The sequence below is a fragment of the Dipodomys spectabilis genome, unplaced genomic scaffold, assembly GCF_019054845.1.
Source record: "Dipodomys spectabilis isolate Male_0828 unplaced genomic scaffold, ASM1905484v1 ptg000001l, whole genome shotgun sequence".
Classification (NCBI taxonomy): domain Eukaryota; kingdom Metazoa; phylum Chordata; class Mammalia; order Rodentia; family Heteromyidae; genus Dipodomys; species Dipodomys spectabilis.
Window position 1 is genome coordinate 31,312,763 of NW_024870678.1, and position 14,562 is coordinate 31,327,324.

Below are 14,562 nucleotides of genomic sequence, written 5' to 3' on the forward strand. Positions count from 1 at the left end.
TCTGGGCTGGCTTAGAACCCTGATTCTCAGATCTCAGCCTTTCGAGAAGCTAGGATTACAGGTGTGAACTGGTGCCTGGCTTGTTCTTTGATAATAACTTCTCGGTCTCTTATTACCTAATATCCCATAGAAAATTCTTTAGGTTTTATCCAGGTTTTCAGGAGCATGGCCCTGGAACCAGAGACTTTTATTTTTGGAATGTGGAGGCTCTTTTACTGGGAAATACAGAATAAATCGGGAGTCAGCATGGCCTGGGCGAAATGGATCAGCCGGGGTCCTCCAATCAGGAGTGGGTCAATAGAGCCGTGGCTCAGGCTCCAGGGGCAGTTCCTTGCTAATCCCAACCCTCTCCGAGTACTAGCCTGGCCATTCTTGGGCAAGTGACGGAAGCCTCGGGTGGTGCAGGTTTTCTCCAGTGCTGGCTTATTCTTCAAGTACGGCTGCTGAGCGCTGGCTGCTCTTTGTGAGTCACCTGCCTGCTGGATGCTCTCCAGGGCAGGGGGTTCCAGAAGCTTCCCCAGGGAGGGAAGAGAGGCACCACAGCAGGATGGACATGCCTGCGGGGCCGGACTCTGCCCTCCTCTGTGTCTGCTGGAGCACTGCCCCCCCCCCCCCAGGCCCCCCTGGGCGCGGGGCTGCGGTGGGAGGGCGGGCAGCCAGGGGAAGGAAGCATCCTCGTCCTCCTGTCTCCCAGCGGGGCTGCGCCCGTTGAATCATCCCTCACCCCGGCCACTCTTTGCCCATCCTAGGTCGGTAAGCATCCAGTACCCTGATGGGACTTTAGCAGCAAGCTCGCGCACGGGATCTGCAAAGAGAACCCGAGTTTTTAAACCGAAAATCCAAGTACGGTCCCCGCCGGCGCGCGCGGGTGATGTTTACGAGAGAGGAAACCCAGCGGGGCCCCAAGAGGTCGCTGGTGGCGCAGGAACTGAGTCCAGACTGTGGAGAAAGGGGGAAAGAACGACACACACACACACACACACACACCCAGAAACTTTCTTCCCTGCGGCCGATCCCGCCGCCCCCCGCCCCAGCAGAGGCAGTAACGTGACACCGGGGAGGGAGCCAGGGACGGCGGGGACCAGGGGCGGGCGGGGCGGGGCGGGGAGGCTGCGGGGCGCCCGGCGGGGGTTGGGGGGGGGGGAGAGGGAGGAAAGCCCGGGTAGGAGGTGGAGCGAGGGGCCGGTGTCCGCCTCCCGATCCTCCCTGCCGCCGCTGGCTGGAGGAGCCTGGACTGGGACAACACACACACACACAAACACACACGCGCGCGCACACGCACACGCGCACACCAGGAGAGCAACGCGCACCGAGCCCGGAGTGGGGGTCCACGCTGGCGCCGGAGGCGAACCCCGGAGGCCGCGATCGAACCCGGGGTGCGGCGGCGGCGGCGGCGCGCGGGGCGCGGGGGCGCTAAGGGGCCGGGCGGGGACGGACGCCGGCAGCGCCCCCGCGAGTCGGGGCGGAGCGGCTCGGCCGCCCGGGCGGCGGCGGCGGCGGCAGGCGGCAGGCGGCAGGCGGCGGGGGGACCATGCCCGGGAAAGTCTCCTGAGCCCGGCAACTTGCGCCCCTCCCCGTCCCCCTCTCGTCCCCCCCGGCCCATGTGCAGCCGGCCGGCCGCGCTGTCCCGGCGGCGGTGGCGGCGGATGGACGCCCTCTTCCTGGCCCGGGCCGGCGGGCGGAGCAGGCGATGAAGAAGAAGCAGCAGCCCCCCGGCCAGCTGCAGCCCCCCAGCGGCGGCGTTGACGGCGGCGGCGGCGCGGCCCCCCGAGCCCATGCGGCCCCCGCGGGGGGCGCCCCTCCGGGCCTGGGCGGCTGGAAGCGCCGGGTCCCGCCGCTGCCTTTCCTGCGCTTCTCCCTCCGGGACTACGCCTTCTGCATGGCCACGCTGCTGCTCTTCTGCCTGGGCTCGCTCCTCTACCAGCTCGGCGGAGGAGCCCCGCGCTTCCTGCTCGACCTGCGGCAGTATTTGGGTAAGGAGGGGCGGCAGGCGCCAGGCCGGCGCCCGTGGCCAAGTGGTGGCCCCGGGGAAGACGCGGGGATTCCTGGTGCCGTCACCCCGATCCCGGGTCGGATGCCCGCGAGCAGCCGTCGAGGCAGCCGCCCGGGGCGCCTGTGACCTCTCCACCTCCCCCCCCCAGGAGTGCGCGCGTGGGGGTGTCTGGGTTGAGGGGACCCCAGCAGGCATCCCCGGACTCGACACCGCGTACCCGTCCTCCTCGCCCCCTCCACACTGGCGCTGCACCTGGGGCTGGGTGGACGCGTGTGTGAGTGTGTATGTTTGTGTGTGTGTGTGTGTGCGCGCGCGTGCGTCCTCCCGACTGGCCACGCGTCCCCTCCATCAAATCATCCTGTCCCGCGCTCTCGTGTGTACTGGCGGGTTTAGCCCCTCTCCGGTCCCGCCGACCCCCCATCCCCGTCCGGCCTGCCAGCTCCCCCGATGGGCCCCACGCACGCACGTCGTCCCTGCGGGCGGGTTGGTCCCCAGGGCAGCCCTGGCGACCGTGACGCGGGGCAGCGCCCGAGGGACCTGGGGCCGTCCGGAGGTGTGTGACAGCCGGGCCGGAGTGTCGATCTTCAGTGCTGTGCGCGTCCTTAATCAACTTTTGTTTGTTTTAAATTGTGGTTGGTTGGTGGGCTCGAGATCACCTAGGCTTGGGAGTCTGGGTGCCAAGCGCACGCCCAGGTCCCGGGGATGCGCGCACACCGGAAGATGCAATCCTTGCAAGGTCTGCGGGGCCAGGAGAGGTCGTGCAGGGTTTCGGGGAGAGCCTGGGGGAGCCAGCTGATTGAGAATATCCGAGATGAACCTGCGGGACGCTTGAACACCTGTCACTCGCTGAATGGGAGCCAAAATGATGACCGCAGGGGTGCTGGGGACAGAATGGACAAAGGGACCCCAGTCAGCTGGAGGCTTGCCGTCGAGACCGCAGATCTAGACAGCACACCATTTGGAAAGAAGGGCAAACCACACGGGTGAAGTTTCCAATGTAGAAGATTTGGAAATACAAAGAGATAAAGAATGTTTCCCCATATAGAAAAGCTCAGATTTTAAAGTTGCATTATCCTCTCGGTAAAAACTTGGGAGCACTATTTTTTTTTTCAGGATGTTTGAGAGAGAAATGTTGTCCACAGTTGATATCCAAAGGGCAGTGTTTATAGCCTTTGATTTTTATAAAGGGTGGGAAAGAGGTAATACTTTCTCCCCCAGTTCAGTGAAGTCTCTTGTTGCTTCCGCAGCTACCTGATACCTGCTTTGGCCCAAAGGCAACTTATAGCCTTCCATAAATAGCAATCTTTGTTAACTAACCCTGAGAGGTAAACCATGAAATGGTGAAGTCTGTCTCCTTGAACCTGATCATCGATTTTTTTTTTTCTTTTTGTAATGAGTTTCTTTTAAACAATCCATGGAGGGTAGTAAGTAGTACAGGGAAGAGAGCGCTGGATGGGGCTTTGAGACATCTGTGTCCTCTGTTCTTGAGAGCTCTTGGCTCTGGGCGAGATGCCAACTGCACAGCCTTGGTTTTTCATGATAAAATGAGCAGTTGCTTTAAAATAGCCCCTCCGCCCCTAAAGTTTTATGAATCCCAGTACCCTTCTTGGAGGAAGCAAAGGCACTAAAGGATTAAATCAAGAACCTTTGAAGTCTGGCACTGTGTTTTATACCAGTCATCCCAGCTACTTGGGAGGTGGAAATGGGAAGATAGTGATTCTAGCCATCCTTGGCAAGACCCAATTGCAACAAAGAAGCAAGGCACGGTACTGTGCTCCTATAATCCTAGCTATACAGGAAGTGAATCTTGGTGAAGACTCACATGGGGGAAAATACAAGAGCCAGTCTGAAAGATAACTAAAGCACAAATGACAGGGGACATGATCTAAGTGGTAGAGCTTGCAAGTGTGAGGCCCTAAGTTAAAAAAAAAAGCAGGGGTGGGGTGGGGGGTGGGGAGGGGGGTGGGGGGGGTGGGGAGTGGGGGGAGGAACTTTACCTGAAAAAGAGAACATTGTTGCTATTATTGCTAGCTAGGTTTGTGACTGACTGGAGGGGTTAAAAGTAACATCTTTGTGCACTGAAAATAAGGTTGCCTGGGCCAAAAGTGTTTGTTGTTCTGTTACATAAAGAAAATAATAGTTTTTGGGTAAAGTGAGTTTGTGGTCTTTAGCATAAGACCAGGCCAAGGTATCTGCAGAACTATATTCCAATTTTCTTCCATTCTGTTATTTTAGTGTCTATCCAAACACAATTTGTGGTTAAATTAACACATCCTCTCAGTTGCCTTAGCCAAATTTGAAGGCAAGTTCTTCTGATAAGTATGTGTGTGTATTAAGTCAAAATTTTCCACATAAAATAATATTTATGCCAAATACTTTTCTTTACTAATCATAGCTTTCATATATCTTGGCAGCATTATGCATTTAATACGTAGTAGCTTCTTGATCATTATTGGCTGAATTAATGGGTGAACCTATCATATCAAGGGGTATTCATGGTAAGACACCTATTGTGTCACACACAGAATGGAAGTTAATTCTCACATTTGCCATATTTGTAGATCTTCTTATTTTCTCCATTTTTGATACTGGAAAAGGAGTGCAAAGAAGTCTGAAGAGGCTGTATGTAGTTTGGATCTGGAATGACCCTCCAAGGCTCAGGTGTGAAGGGTTGACCCTCAGCTTGGTGCTATTGGAAGGTGGTAGAAACCTTAAGGGGGTGGGGCTTATCGGGAGATTTTAGGGCATTGGGCCTGGGCCCCTTCTGGAAGGGGATTATGGGATGCTGGTCTCTTTCTTTCTATAGCCAACTATGAGGTGAAAGGGGCTTTGCCACCACGTGTGTGCTCCTGCCACAGATCTACTGTGTTACCACAAGCCCAAAACAATCGAAGGCCAATCAGACATGAATCTCTAAAACCAGGAGTCCAAATAAACCATTTCTCTTTATAACTAGATTCATCCCAGGTATTTGTGGTGGCCCTGGAAAGCTAACTAGCACAGGGGACACCCACACAGCAACTAAGGCAGGGCTTATACCCAAATCTATCCATTTCCAGTACTGCAGAGCACTATGTGTTAAGAGAGAAAATGGAAACACGGCCAAGATGCAAATGGGAGCCTAAATTGCCCATTGGCTAAAAGATCAGGGTGTTTGTTCTATAATGTCACTTCTACTTTCTTGATACTTTTACTCTTAGCATCTTGAGGGGGCAGCAAAGAAGGTAATTGATCCAAGTCGCTGGTTTACCTGCTCAGCTGTCTCCCTGGATTAGAGAGCTGCACTCTTCTGCACGCTCGCTTTCTTGCTGTCGGTTCCAGGGTCATGGCAGCTGGTAGGGAAGCTCAGTGGAATTGCAACTCCTGGGCTGGGCTATTTCTCTAGCAATTGCTTTGTGTCTGGGTTCTGAGTTCTCAGTGTGAGTCTCCAGACCTGCAGCATTAACATTACCTAGCAATTTGTTACAAACATAGGTTCTAAAATACCTTCTAGGACCTGCAGAGTGAATCTGAGCCTAGGGCTTGGCCTGGTTACCTTAGCAAGTCTTCCAACAGATCCTGGTGAAGCTAAAGTTGGGGAGTCTTTGTTCGAGAGTAATGTATTGCTTTCAAGTGTCTTCCCGGGTATTTGAGAGGAATAAGTGAGACAGATGACTGGCTTTTTTGTTTGTTTTTGGTGCCAGTACTGGGGCTTGAACTTAGGACCTGGGTACTGTCTCATAGCTTTTTTTCCTCAAGGTTAGTTCTATACACTTGATCCACAGCTCCACTTCTGGCTTTCAGGTGGCTATTTGGAGTTAAGAGTCTCATGGACTTTCCTGCCTGGGCTGGCTTCAAACCTTGATCCTCAGATCTCATCCTCCTGAGTAGCTAGGATTACAGGCGTGCACCACTGCTGCACTTGAGGGCTGAGTTAAAGGAGTTTAAAGGCCATGTCACGGTTTTACTGTTAATTTTGACTTTTACAAATACATCTGGTTCATCACTTGCCCCTCTGTTTGGGGGAAGGACCAGCTAGCGGCTGCAGCCTTTAGCTGGCATTAGCCTTCCCATGGTTTGGGGAGTCAAGAAGTGAGCCAGGTGGGCAGCCAGAAAGTCAAATGTGAGGAAGGAAGAGACCAGAGACAGTAATGATGCCTTTCTTCCTCACAGCAGTCTGGGCAATCAGTTCCTTCTTCCAGGCAGTTTGGGGAAGAGCAGAGTATGTTCTACTAAAGTACATTTCCTGCAGTGACAGATCTGAAAAGAGGAAGGAAGGGGAGACAGGGGGTGGGAACTGGACAGAGATAATTGTTGTCCTGATCTAGCTGCCCCCTCCCCACAAACAGGCCAAGGGAGAAGAACAGAAACCATTTCCTAGGGTAAAGAATAAACGCAGCAAATGCTGTGTGTGAATGTTGGAGACCTAAGGCTTTCCAATGCAGTGAAATCTTTTTTTTTAACAGTGGTATTTAAACTGATTTGCTAGAGAAAAATGAACAAAAAGGAATTAGTAACTCCCTACCCCCCCTTCCCCCCAGCAGGGTGCTACTGCTCACGCCTGTAATCCTAGCTATTCAGGAGACTGAGAGCTGAGGATCAAAGTTCAAAGCCAGCCTAGGCAGACAAAATTGGGAGACTTATTTCCAATTAACCAGCAAAAAGCTGAAAGTGGAGATGTGGTTTAAGTGGCGGAGCTCAGAATTTGGTGAAAAAACTAAGCTAGTGTGCAAGACTCTGAGTTCAAGCCCCAGTGTGGGCCCCAAAACACACAGGCAAAAACAAAAACCCTCCTGACCTACTCCTCAGAAATTAGGTGAAGAGGGGGGAAGGGGAGGGAAATGCCATCAAGAATTTATTATATAATATACCACAAAATTAAGAAAATAAGAAAAGGGGTGGGGCAAAAGGAGGTGAGCATGTTGAATCGGTGACAGTGATCAAGATGCATTGTGTTCATAAACTTTTGATATATGGCACCTCCTTTGTATAACTACTTAAAAGATAACTTAAACAATAAATACATAAAGAGAAATTAGGGATGACACAGCCTATCTGTCAGTAGTCTTATTACTTCTGGGCCCTGACACTCTTTAAATTGACATAAACAGAATGAGCCAGATGGCTCAGTACTGTCTTATGGAAGGTGCAGGCTTCAGTGATTTAGCACTGGTATGCGATTCAGCCTTTATGAGGGTTTAGTTTGTTGGGTTGATCTTCAGTTGATGGGCTTTTCATTCCATTTTTAATTTATGTCATTTTACACGGAGATAGAGTGCCTCCGTTTTCAGAATTGCCCATCTTTCTATGTATTATGATCCTAGAAATTTAGAGTCAGAAGATGAAACAATGTTGTTGGATTGAATTTATAATTCTCCAAGTTTACATAAATTTAAGGACAAAATAGGAATTCAGATCTGTTCCAAAAGTTTCTCAGAACCTTAAAAGCCCAATTTTATTTTTCTTCTACACACCCTCCCACATCACACACAGTTCAACTCTAGTACTTTAGGCTCCACACAGCAATCTAGGAAATGAATGCATAGAATATGATGTTATCAATAGATGTTGTTGGCATAGGAAAAATGACATCCTTGTTCATAGCTGCAAATTTATCTCAGAGGGTGGGTTGGGGACACAGAAGCACTGTGAGCAAAAAGACAGAAAACGCATTTGACTATGGTGTCCATCCTGTAAACATGTAGTATGAATGGAGAAAAGCACTCTGCCTTGTAAACTGTTGTTAACGTAGACTGGTCTTAGTAGGAATTGTTGAAAAACCTACATAAATATGAATCATTTGTATACTGTCTTTCTTCAAATTCCTTGGCATTGATCCGAGTTTAAGATACTGGTGGGTTTTGTTTTGGAAACACTAGAAATAAAGTGGTCAGGTCTTTTCAATCTGAAGGGAAATGGTATCTTTTGCTTCTCCAGGGGGAAACAAAGAGCAGAAACGGTAGTTTGCCTTGCAGCCCTACTGATGGGTTTCAGAGATGAACAGTGGAAAAACACCTTATTTGATGGATTGCAGACACTCAAATTATTAAAAGTTATTGCTTGTTTGTTTTTTGGTATTGTATTGTTGGTGTGGAGAGAAGCAAGCACAAACATATTTTGTCATACCTTATTTATGTGTATTACAAAAACTCACCTCTAGACAGAAATCTACCTAGACCTTTTATTTGTATATCAGAGACAGAATAATAACCTTTCATAAGAAGTATTATTTGTAAAAGTCAGAAGCATGCAAGGATATTCCATATGAAGTTTATTTCAGTATTTGGTACTGAATAAGATTCACATATTGTATCATTTGTCTGTTTAGGGATTTTAAATAGATGTCAGTGGTTTTTTAGGTCCTACATATGTGTAGCCATTCCCCTAGTCATTTGCATCCCCAGAACACCACATAAAATGTTTCATCACAAGGAAAAACTGGGTACCCGGAAACTTTCACTCCGCTAGTGCACCATCACCCCCAGCCCTAAGCAAACACAAATCTACTTTTGGTCTCTCTAGCTTTCACTATTCTGACTTGTCTTAGACATGAAATCATGCAAAGGTAGTCTTTTGCTGTTGGCCTCTTTTACTTGGCATAGTGTTTTCAATTAACCAGTAATATGGCATCTACCTAATTTACTTTTTATAGCTGGATAATAGTTCATAGTAGTAGTTTTTCTTAGAAAGTATACCGCAGTTTCTTTTCCATTTGTCCGTGAATGGTCATTCAGGTGCCTACCTTTTGGCTGCTCTGAACACTTGTAGACAGGTTTTAATTGACAGAGTTTGTTTTTGGTCTTGTTTTATTTGTGTGTGTGTGTGTGTGTGTGTGTGTGTGTGTGTGTGTGTGTGTACGCTCCTATGCTAGTACTGGGGCTTAAACTCAGGGCTTGGGCATTGTCCCTTAGCTTTTTGGCTCAAGGTTAGTGCTCTGTCACTTGAACTCTACTTCCAGCTTTTTTGCTGGTTAATTAGAGCTAAGAGTCTCAAGGACTTTTCTTGCTCAGGCTGGTTTTACACTGTGATCCTCAGATCTCGGCCTCAAGTATCTAGGAATACCCCCGTGAGCCACCTTTGCCTGGTTCATTTTTTTTTTCTTTTAGCTATAAAGCATTGAATGGAGGCACTGGATCTGTGTTGAATTTGCCACGGAGCTGCCAGGCTGTATCCACAGTGACTATACTGTGTTCAAGCCCCACCAACAATGTATAAGAAATTGGAATTCCTCAGTATCCACGAGCACTTCCTATCTGCTGTTTTATGAAATTGTTGCCATCCTAACGAGTGTGTGTCTATTCTTGTGGCTGTGTTTTGAATTACTCTAATGATTAATGAGATTGAGCATCTTTTCATGTGTTTCTTGGCCATTTGTGTATTTTTTTTTGTTGGAAAAAAAGATCCTATATTTTGCCCACTTTTGAAATGGGTTGTTTGTTTTAGTTATTGAACTGTATATTCTGGATATTAGACCCTTACTAGGCACATTGTTTTGCTGTTAATTTTGAGGTTGGAAAGGATGGTAGCGATTTAACACAGTACCATTATATATTGTGCTCTGTTTAACAGACACATACCTTTGTAAGGAGCTGGAAATTAGTTTTGTACCTTAGTCTTTCAACTGTAAGATACAGTATCTAGATATATAGTGAAGCCTAAATAAAATCCTAATAATCAATCTTTGAAGAAAAGAACCTTTCCAAAGAATCTTGGGAGACTTGTTTTACAGTACTGATTTACTTTGAATATAACCAATGGTAGAATGCATTCAGTTCTGATATATACCTGGATAATTAGCACTTATATTTTAGAGATGCCACAAAGAGAACAGTAGCTTGCACATGGACTGTGAATGTAGCCATTTTTGAATTGCAGATTATGAAACAAGGGGATGTATTTTGCCTTTGTATTTGTCACTAGAATGGAGCTGATGAGCTCAGCGGGGTAAAAAATTGGCTACGTTACTTTCCTTATACAATGTGCTGTGAAGCTACCAAGGCAATCTGGGGCATTCTTGGAAAATGGGAATTCATATGCAATTAACTCACATTGTGTTCACATCATGCTATATTCTGTAGAACAAGTCTATGGTTGCCATATTTCTCACATGTGTTTCTAGTTAATTTTCTACAAGTGTTAAAAAAATAATTTTTCAGTTTTGAAAATATAAATGATTAAAAGAAGAGGATTAAAATACAGAGTTGGATGCTGAACCTTGATACAAAATTTGTAACTCTCATATTCAGGATGACCAGGCACTTAGCTGTGGTATTGAAGGTATGCAGTACTTCCTGGTCTGACTCAGGTTTTATATTGGTTGTCTATAATTTCCCAAAGATAGCCAGCGGCTCACTGTTATTGTCACACTGCCCATCTTTGATTCTGCTAGCATCCCTGGGCTGTTTGTTGCATTGAAACGTATTTGTTAAATGAAGCTAAAGACTCAATTAGGAGCACCAAGTTCCTGTAGGAGTCATTCCAACAACCCTTCTGAAGTTTTGTTTCTGGTATTGTGATGATTTCTTGGCTAGCTTCTTGAAGGGGTGTGTGTGTGTGAATTCAGCATCTCCTATCTCTTCTCTTCCACTTCTCCTGGGTGCCCTGTATAGGCCCTAGGAAGGAATTATTGACTTAATATGTTTCCCATGTAGACTATCCCTTGCTAAGATTCCAAATCTCTGCTTATTGGATCTATATGAAGTAAGAATCTGCCAGGAAAGACCAGCTCAATTGCTATCTTCAGCCAAGCTCTTCTATGCTGTTTGAAGCCAATGTGGCAGCACATATAATAAAATCACCTATGACATAGAGCTCCATAAACATGTCTCTCTGCACTCTGGGATAATTGTCTACCTCTCATCTTGGGAATCTGGAATTATGTTTGTAGAATCCTCTGGAATTATGAATACTTAAGATCTGTTTAGCAATTTGGCTGTATATGACTAGAATACCAACTTCTTTCTTGTCATTTTTCTGAACTCCAGCCTAGTTGTTTTGGGAGTTTCTTTCTTTAGGTCAGTGTAGCAATTTGTGTAAAATTAGACCAAGATCCATTCCTTCCTTCCTTCCTTCCTTCCTTCCTTCCTTCCTTCCTTCCTTCCTTCCTTCCTTCCTTCCTTCCTTCCTTCCTTCCTTCCTTCCTTTTTGTGCCAGGACTGGGGCTTGAACTCGGGGTCTTGATGCTGTCCTTAGACTTGCTGCTCAAGGCTGGTGCTCTGCCACAATTCCACTTCCAGTTTTTTGGTGATTAATTAGAAATAAGAGTCTCATGGACTTTCCTGAAAGTCCGTGAGATGGTGCCAGGTTTGAACTATGATATAGTCCAAAGATCTCAGCCTACTGGGTAGCTACAGTTATAGGTATGAGCTACTTAATGATATCCAGCTTTAGACAGTACGATTAAGTCTTTGAGGAGGTGATGCCAGGAGATTATGTGATTGATGAAATGGTGACTCAGTAGGTATTAGCTAAGAGTTGCCATACAAGGACTAGATCATACAATTAGGTCCCAATGTACCAATCCACTTACTTTTGTTTGGTAGAAGATATCAACCACAATTCTTTACATTATAGCTTTGATTGGCTCTTTATTCATTGATAGATGGTTTACTTGTTTATTTTTATTTCATTTTATTTTTGCATCACTGGAGATCGAACCCAAGGCCTTGCTCATACAAAGCCTATGCTCTACATCTGAGTTATAGTCCCATCCCTGACAGATGATTAAAATATACAATTTTATTTAACCATACAGCATGTCTGGAGCACCATTGATTTCTTTTTTTTTTAAACCAGGTCAGTGAGTTCAACTTTCATGATCTCAAAGAAAAGAAAAAGGCAAATATTTTGAGAAATTCCTGTGTTTGATCATTCAACAAATCTTCATTCAAGGCCTTTTGAGTGTCAGAAATATCAGAAAGAATAAAGGTTTTGTGGTAGAAAGAGATCTGGGTAGGAAGCCCTGTTACCACATGCCAGCTGGGAGAGCCCAAACAGATTCTTAATTTCTCTGACACTTAAGTATTTTGATCTGTACAATACAATTAATAATTGTTGTCTTACAGGGTAATTATCTGTCCCAGGTCTTGACATTCAAATTCCACAGTGTCAATTTTTTTTTACCCTTTTCTTTTCTACTTTCTGACTGCCTCTTCATTTAATACACACACACACACACACACACACACACACACACACACACACACACACACACACACAGAGTCTTACCATTACTAGTGGGTGTGTACAAATTCACTGATGACTAGTTCTCCAATTTTACCCAGAAATGTGAAATTACCTAGCTAGTATTTCTGTAGCTTATCTTATCTCCCTGAGATTGACAAAGGCCATCAATAGCTAACAAGTTTCAGACATTTGCCCTGTTAATTATCCATACATACAAACTTTCTTTCTTCTTCCTACAGTCTTCAAATAACACATTCTTTGTGCTGGCTGCCTTCCTCTGTTTTAACTTTCTGTACATTATTTGTTCCTCGGCAGTGTTAAGGGAATATGCTGACTTTCTGGGAGGCTGGATATTCCAGGACTGGACTGATGACCCCTAAGATAGACCCTTAAGTTTACAGCAACTATGATACCAGACTTACACTGTGACTGGGCCTAGAACTTTCTCATGGTGGCATAGCCATCATGTTGATCAGCATAAACACTTCCTAGTTCCTTATGTTGGAAGTTCCTAGTTTCCTGGAAATCGGGTAAAAGGCTGTAAGCCATGCAAGCAGATGACATCTTTGTCAAGTTCTCACAAGCCTGCTTGCTTCTGCTTTCTCTGTGTGGCCTTGAGCTGCCTTTGACCTGAGCATGGACACAAGCCAGAGCCATGTATCTGTGTAACTTGAGCATTTGAGAGCAAATGCCGATTTTATATTAGTTGATAGAAAGCTAATGTTGTTTGAGAGCCTTAAAAAATGATGGCCTTGCCATTCTAGCTCAGAAGGTGCTTCTTTGATTCACAGGCTGTTGGAAGAGCTGCCTTCCCATTGGATAAGCTGAACTGTCAGGCAGAGCTGGGTGGGTGCTGGGAAGGAAGTCACCCTGGATCTGGAACCTGACCAGTAGTAGTTCAGTGGTTAGTATCATGAGGTCACCGAGGCCCCAAGACTTCAGTTTCTTTATCTCTAAATCCAGAGAGTTTGATTAGATCTAGGAAGAATTCTAGAACTCTTGGTGGAAGGAGGGTTTTCTAATGGACATGACTTTCAGCCTGGGAATATATCCTAGTGGTCAGGAGTAAAAAAACATATTCTCTAGGTAATGTTCATATATATCTCCAGGGAGAAATTTTCATTTTAATGCATAGTTAAAAGACTGTACCAGGTACTGGTAGCTCATCCCTTTAATCATAGATACTCAAGGAGCTGAGATCTGAGGTTTGCAACTGAAAGCCAGACTGGACAGAAATCTTCACAGGATTCCATATTCTATTAACCAGCAAAATAGTGAACTAGATGTGACTCAAGCCAAGAGTGAGAACATGAGTCCTGGGGTTCAAGCTTTAATACTGTCATATACAAATAAAAAATAAAAAGACTACAGGAATCTAGTGACTCAAGTATGTAGAACACAGCAAGTCATTTAGGGCCTTACAAGTTTTAATTGAGGTTTTACTTTTTTTTTTCTTTAGGAGAAGGACAGTGTCTTTCTATTCAGCCCAACCTGGTTTTGAGCTCACAATCCTCCTGCCTCAGTCTCCTGAGTGCTGGTACTGACAGACAGCACTACCATTCATACTCCCTCCCCCCCAAAAAAAAGAAGGAAAAAAAAGAAGTTTAAATTAAAATTGGCAGCAATTTTAATTTTAAATTTTAATTTTAAATTTAATTTAAATTGGTGGACCCCTTGGGTCCACCAATTTCCCCTACAATGGACAATAAGAGGGTAAAATATTGCTCTAGAAAGTTCTAGAAAGCAGAATGTCCCTGAGAAGGCAGTGAAAAATAGGGTAAGACGGTTTTTTAGAATTCAGTGTCAAGATATGATGAGGAGAAAGAGAAATAAGGCCAGATGAAGCAGTTGTGCAATTCAGAGAAACTTTCTCTGCCGTCTCATTCTGTGCTGACAAATCCAGTGGCCAAAAGAGCTCTTACGGTCTCAGCTCCTTCCTTTAACTCCCATTGACTTCCGCGACTTACAATAGTCTCTTGGACTTGCTAAATCTTTTAAGTAGTTGATGCAAAGTTGACTGTCATCTGCCTCTCCATGCACACACACACACCTTCTGTCTAGAAAATTAGATCTGTCTTCCAGTAGTTTCTCTTCTGGAGTCAGAAGAGATGGAACAAAGGGGAGGGAAAACCCCCAGAACACAAGAGCCAAACCTTCTGAATGATAACACTCTGTAAACAAAGCAAAAAAAACCCCCCAGATTGGGGACAGATGTTTCAGAAGGAAATCTGAATGATAGGGAGATATTTAAAAACATGAAGACCTCACAAGAAAATACACTCATGAGATAAATGGTTGAAGCAGGAGAGCGGACGATACCCCAACTAGCACTGATCAGATGAAGGGGTGAAATGGCTTCATGCTTTCCTCTCTTTCCATGGCCCTTCTCTGGCCTGAAGAACTGA

General features: G+C 45.9%; 1 protein-coding gene across 1 annotated transcript in view; it reads left to right on the plus strand.

Annotated features, from left to right (window-relative positions):
• The first annotated feature begins 1,690 nt into the window (after nucleotides 1–1,690).
• The window catches only part of Ust (uronyl 2-sulfotransferase), a 256,159-nt gene continuing 243,287 nt past the window's right edge, over nucleotides 1,691–14,562 (plus strand). Inside the window, exon 1 of the mRNA XM_042677320.1 lies at nucleotides 1,691–1,973. Coding sequence (XP_042533254.1) covers nucleotides 1,691–1,973 — 283 coding nt within the window. The remainder of the gene's footprint in view (nucleotides 1,974–14,562) is intronic.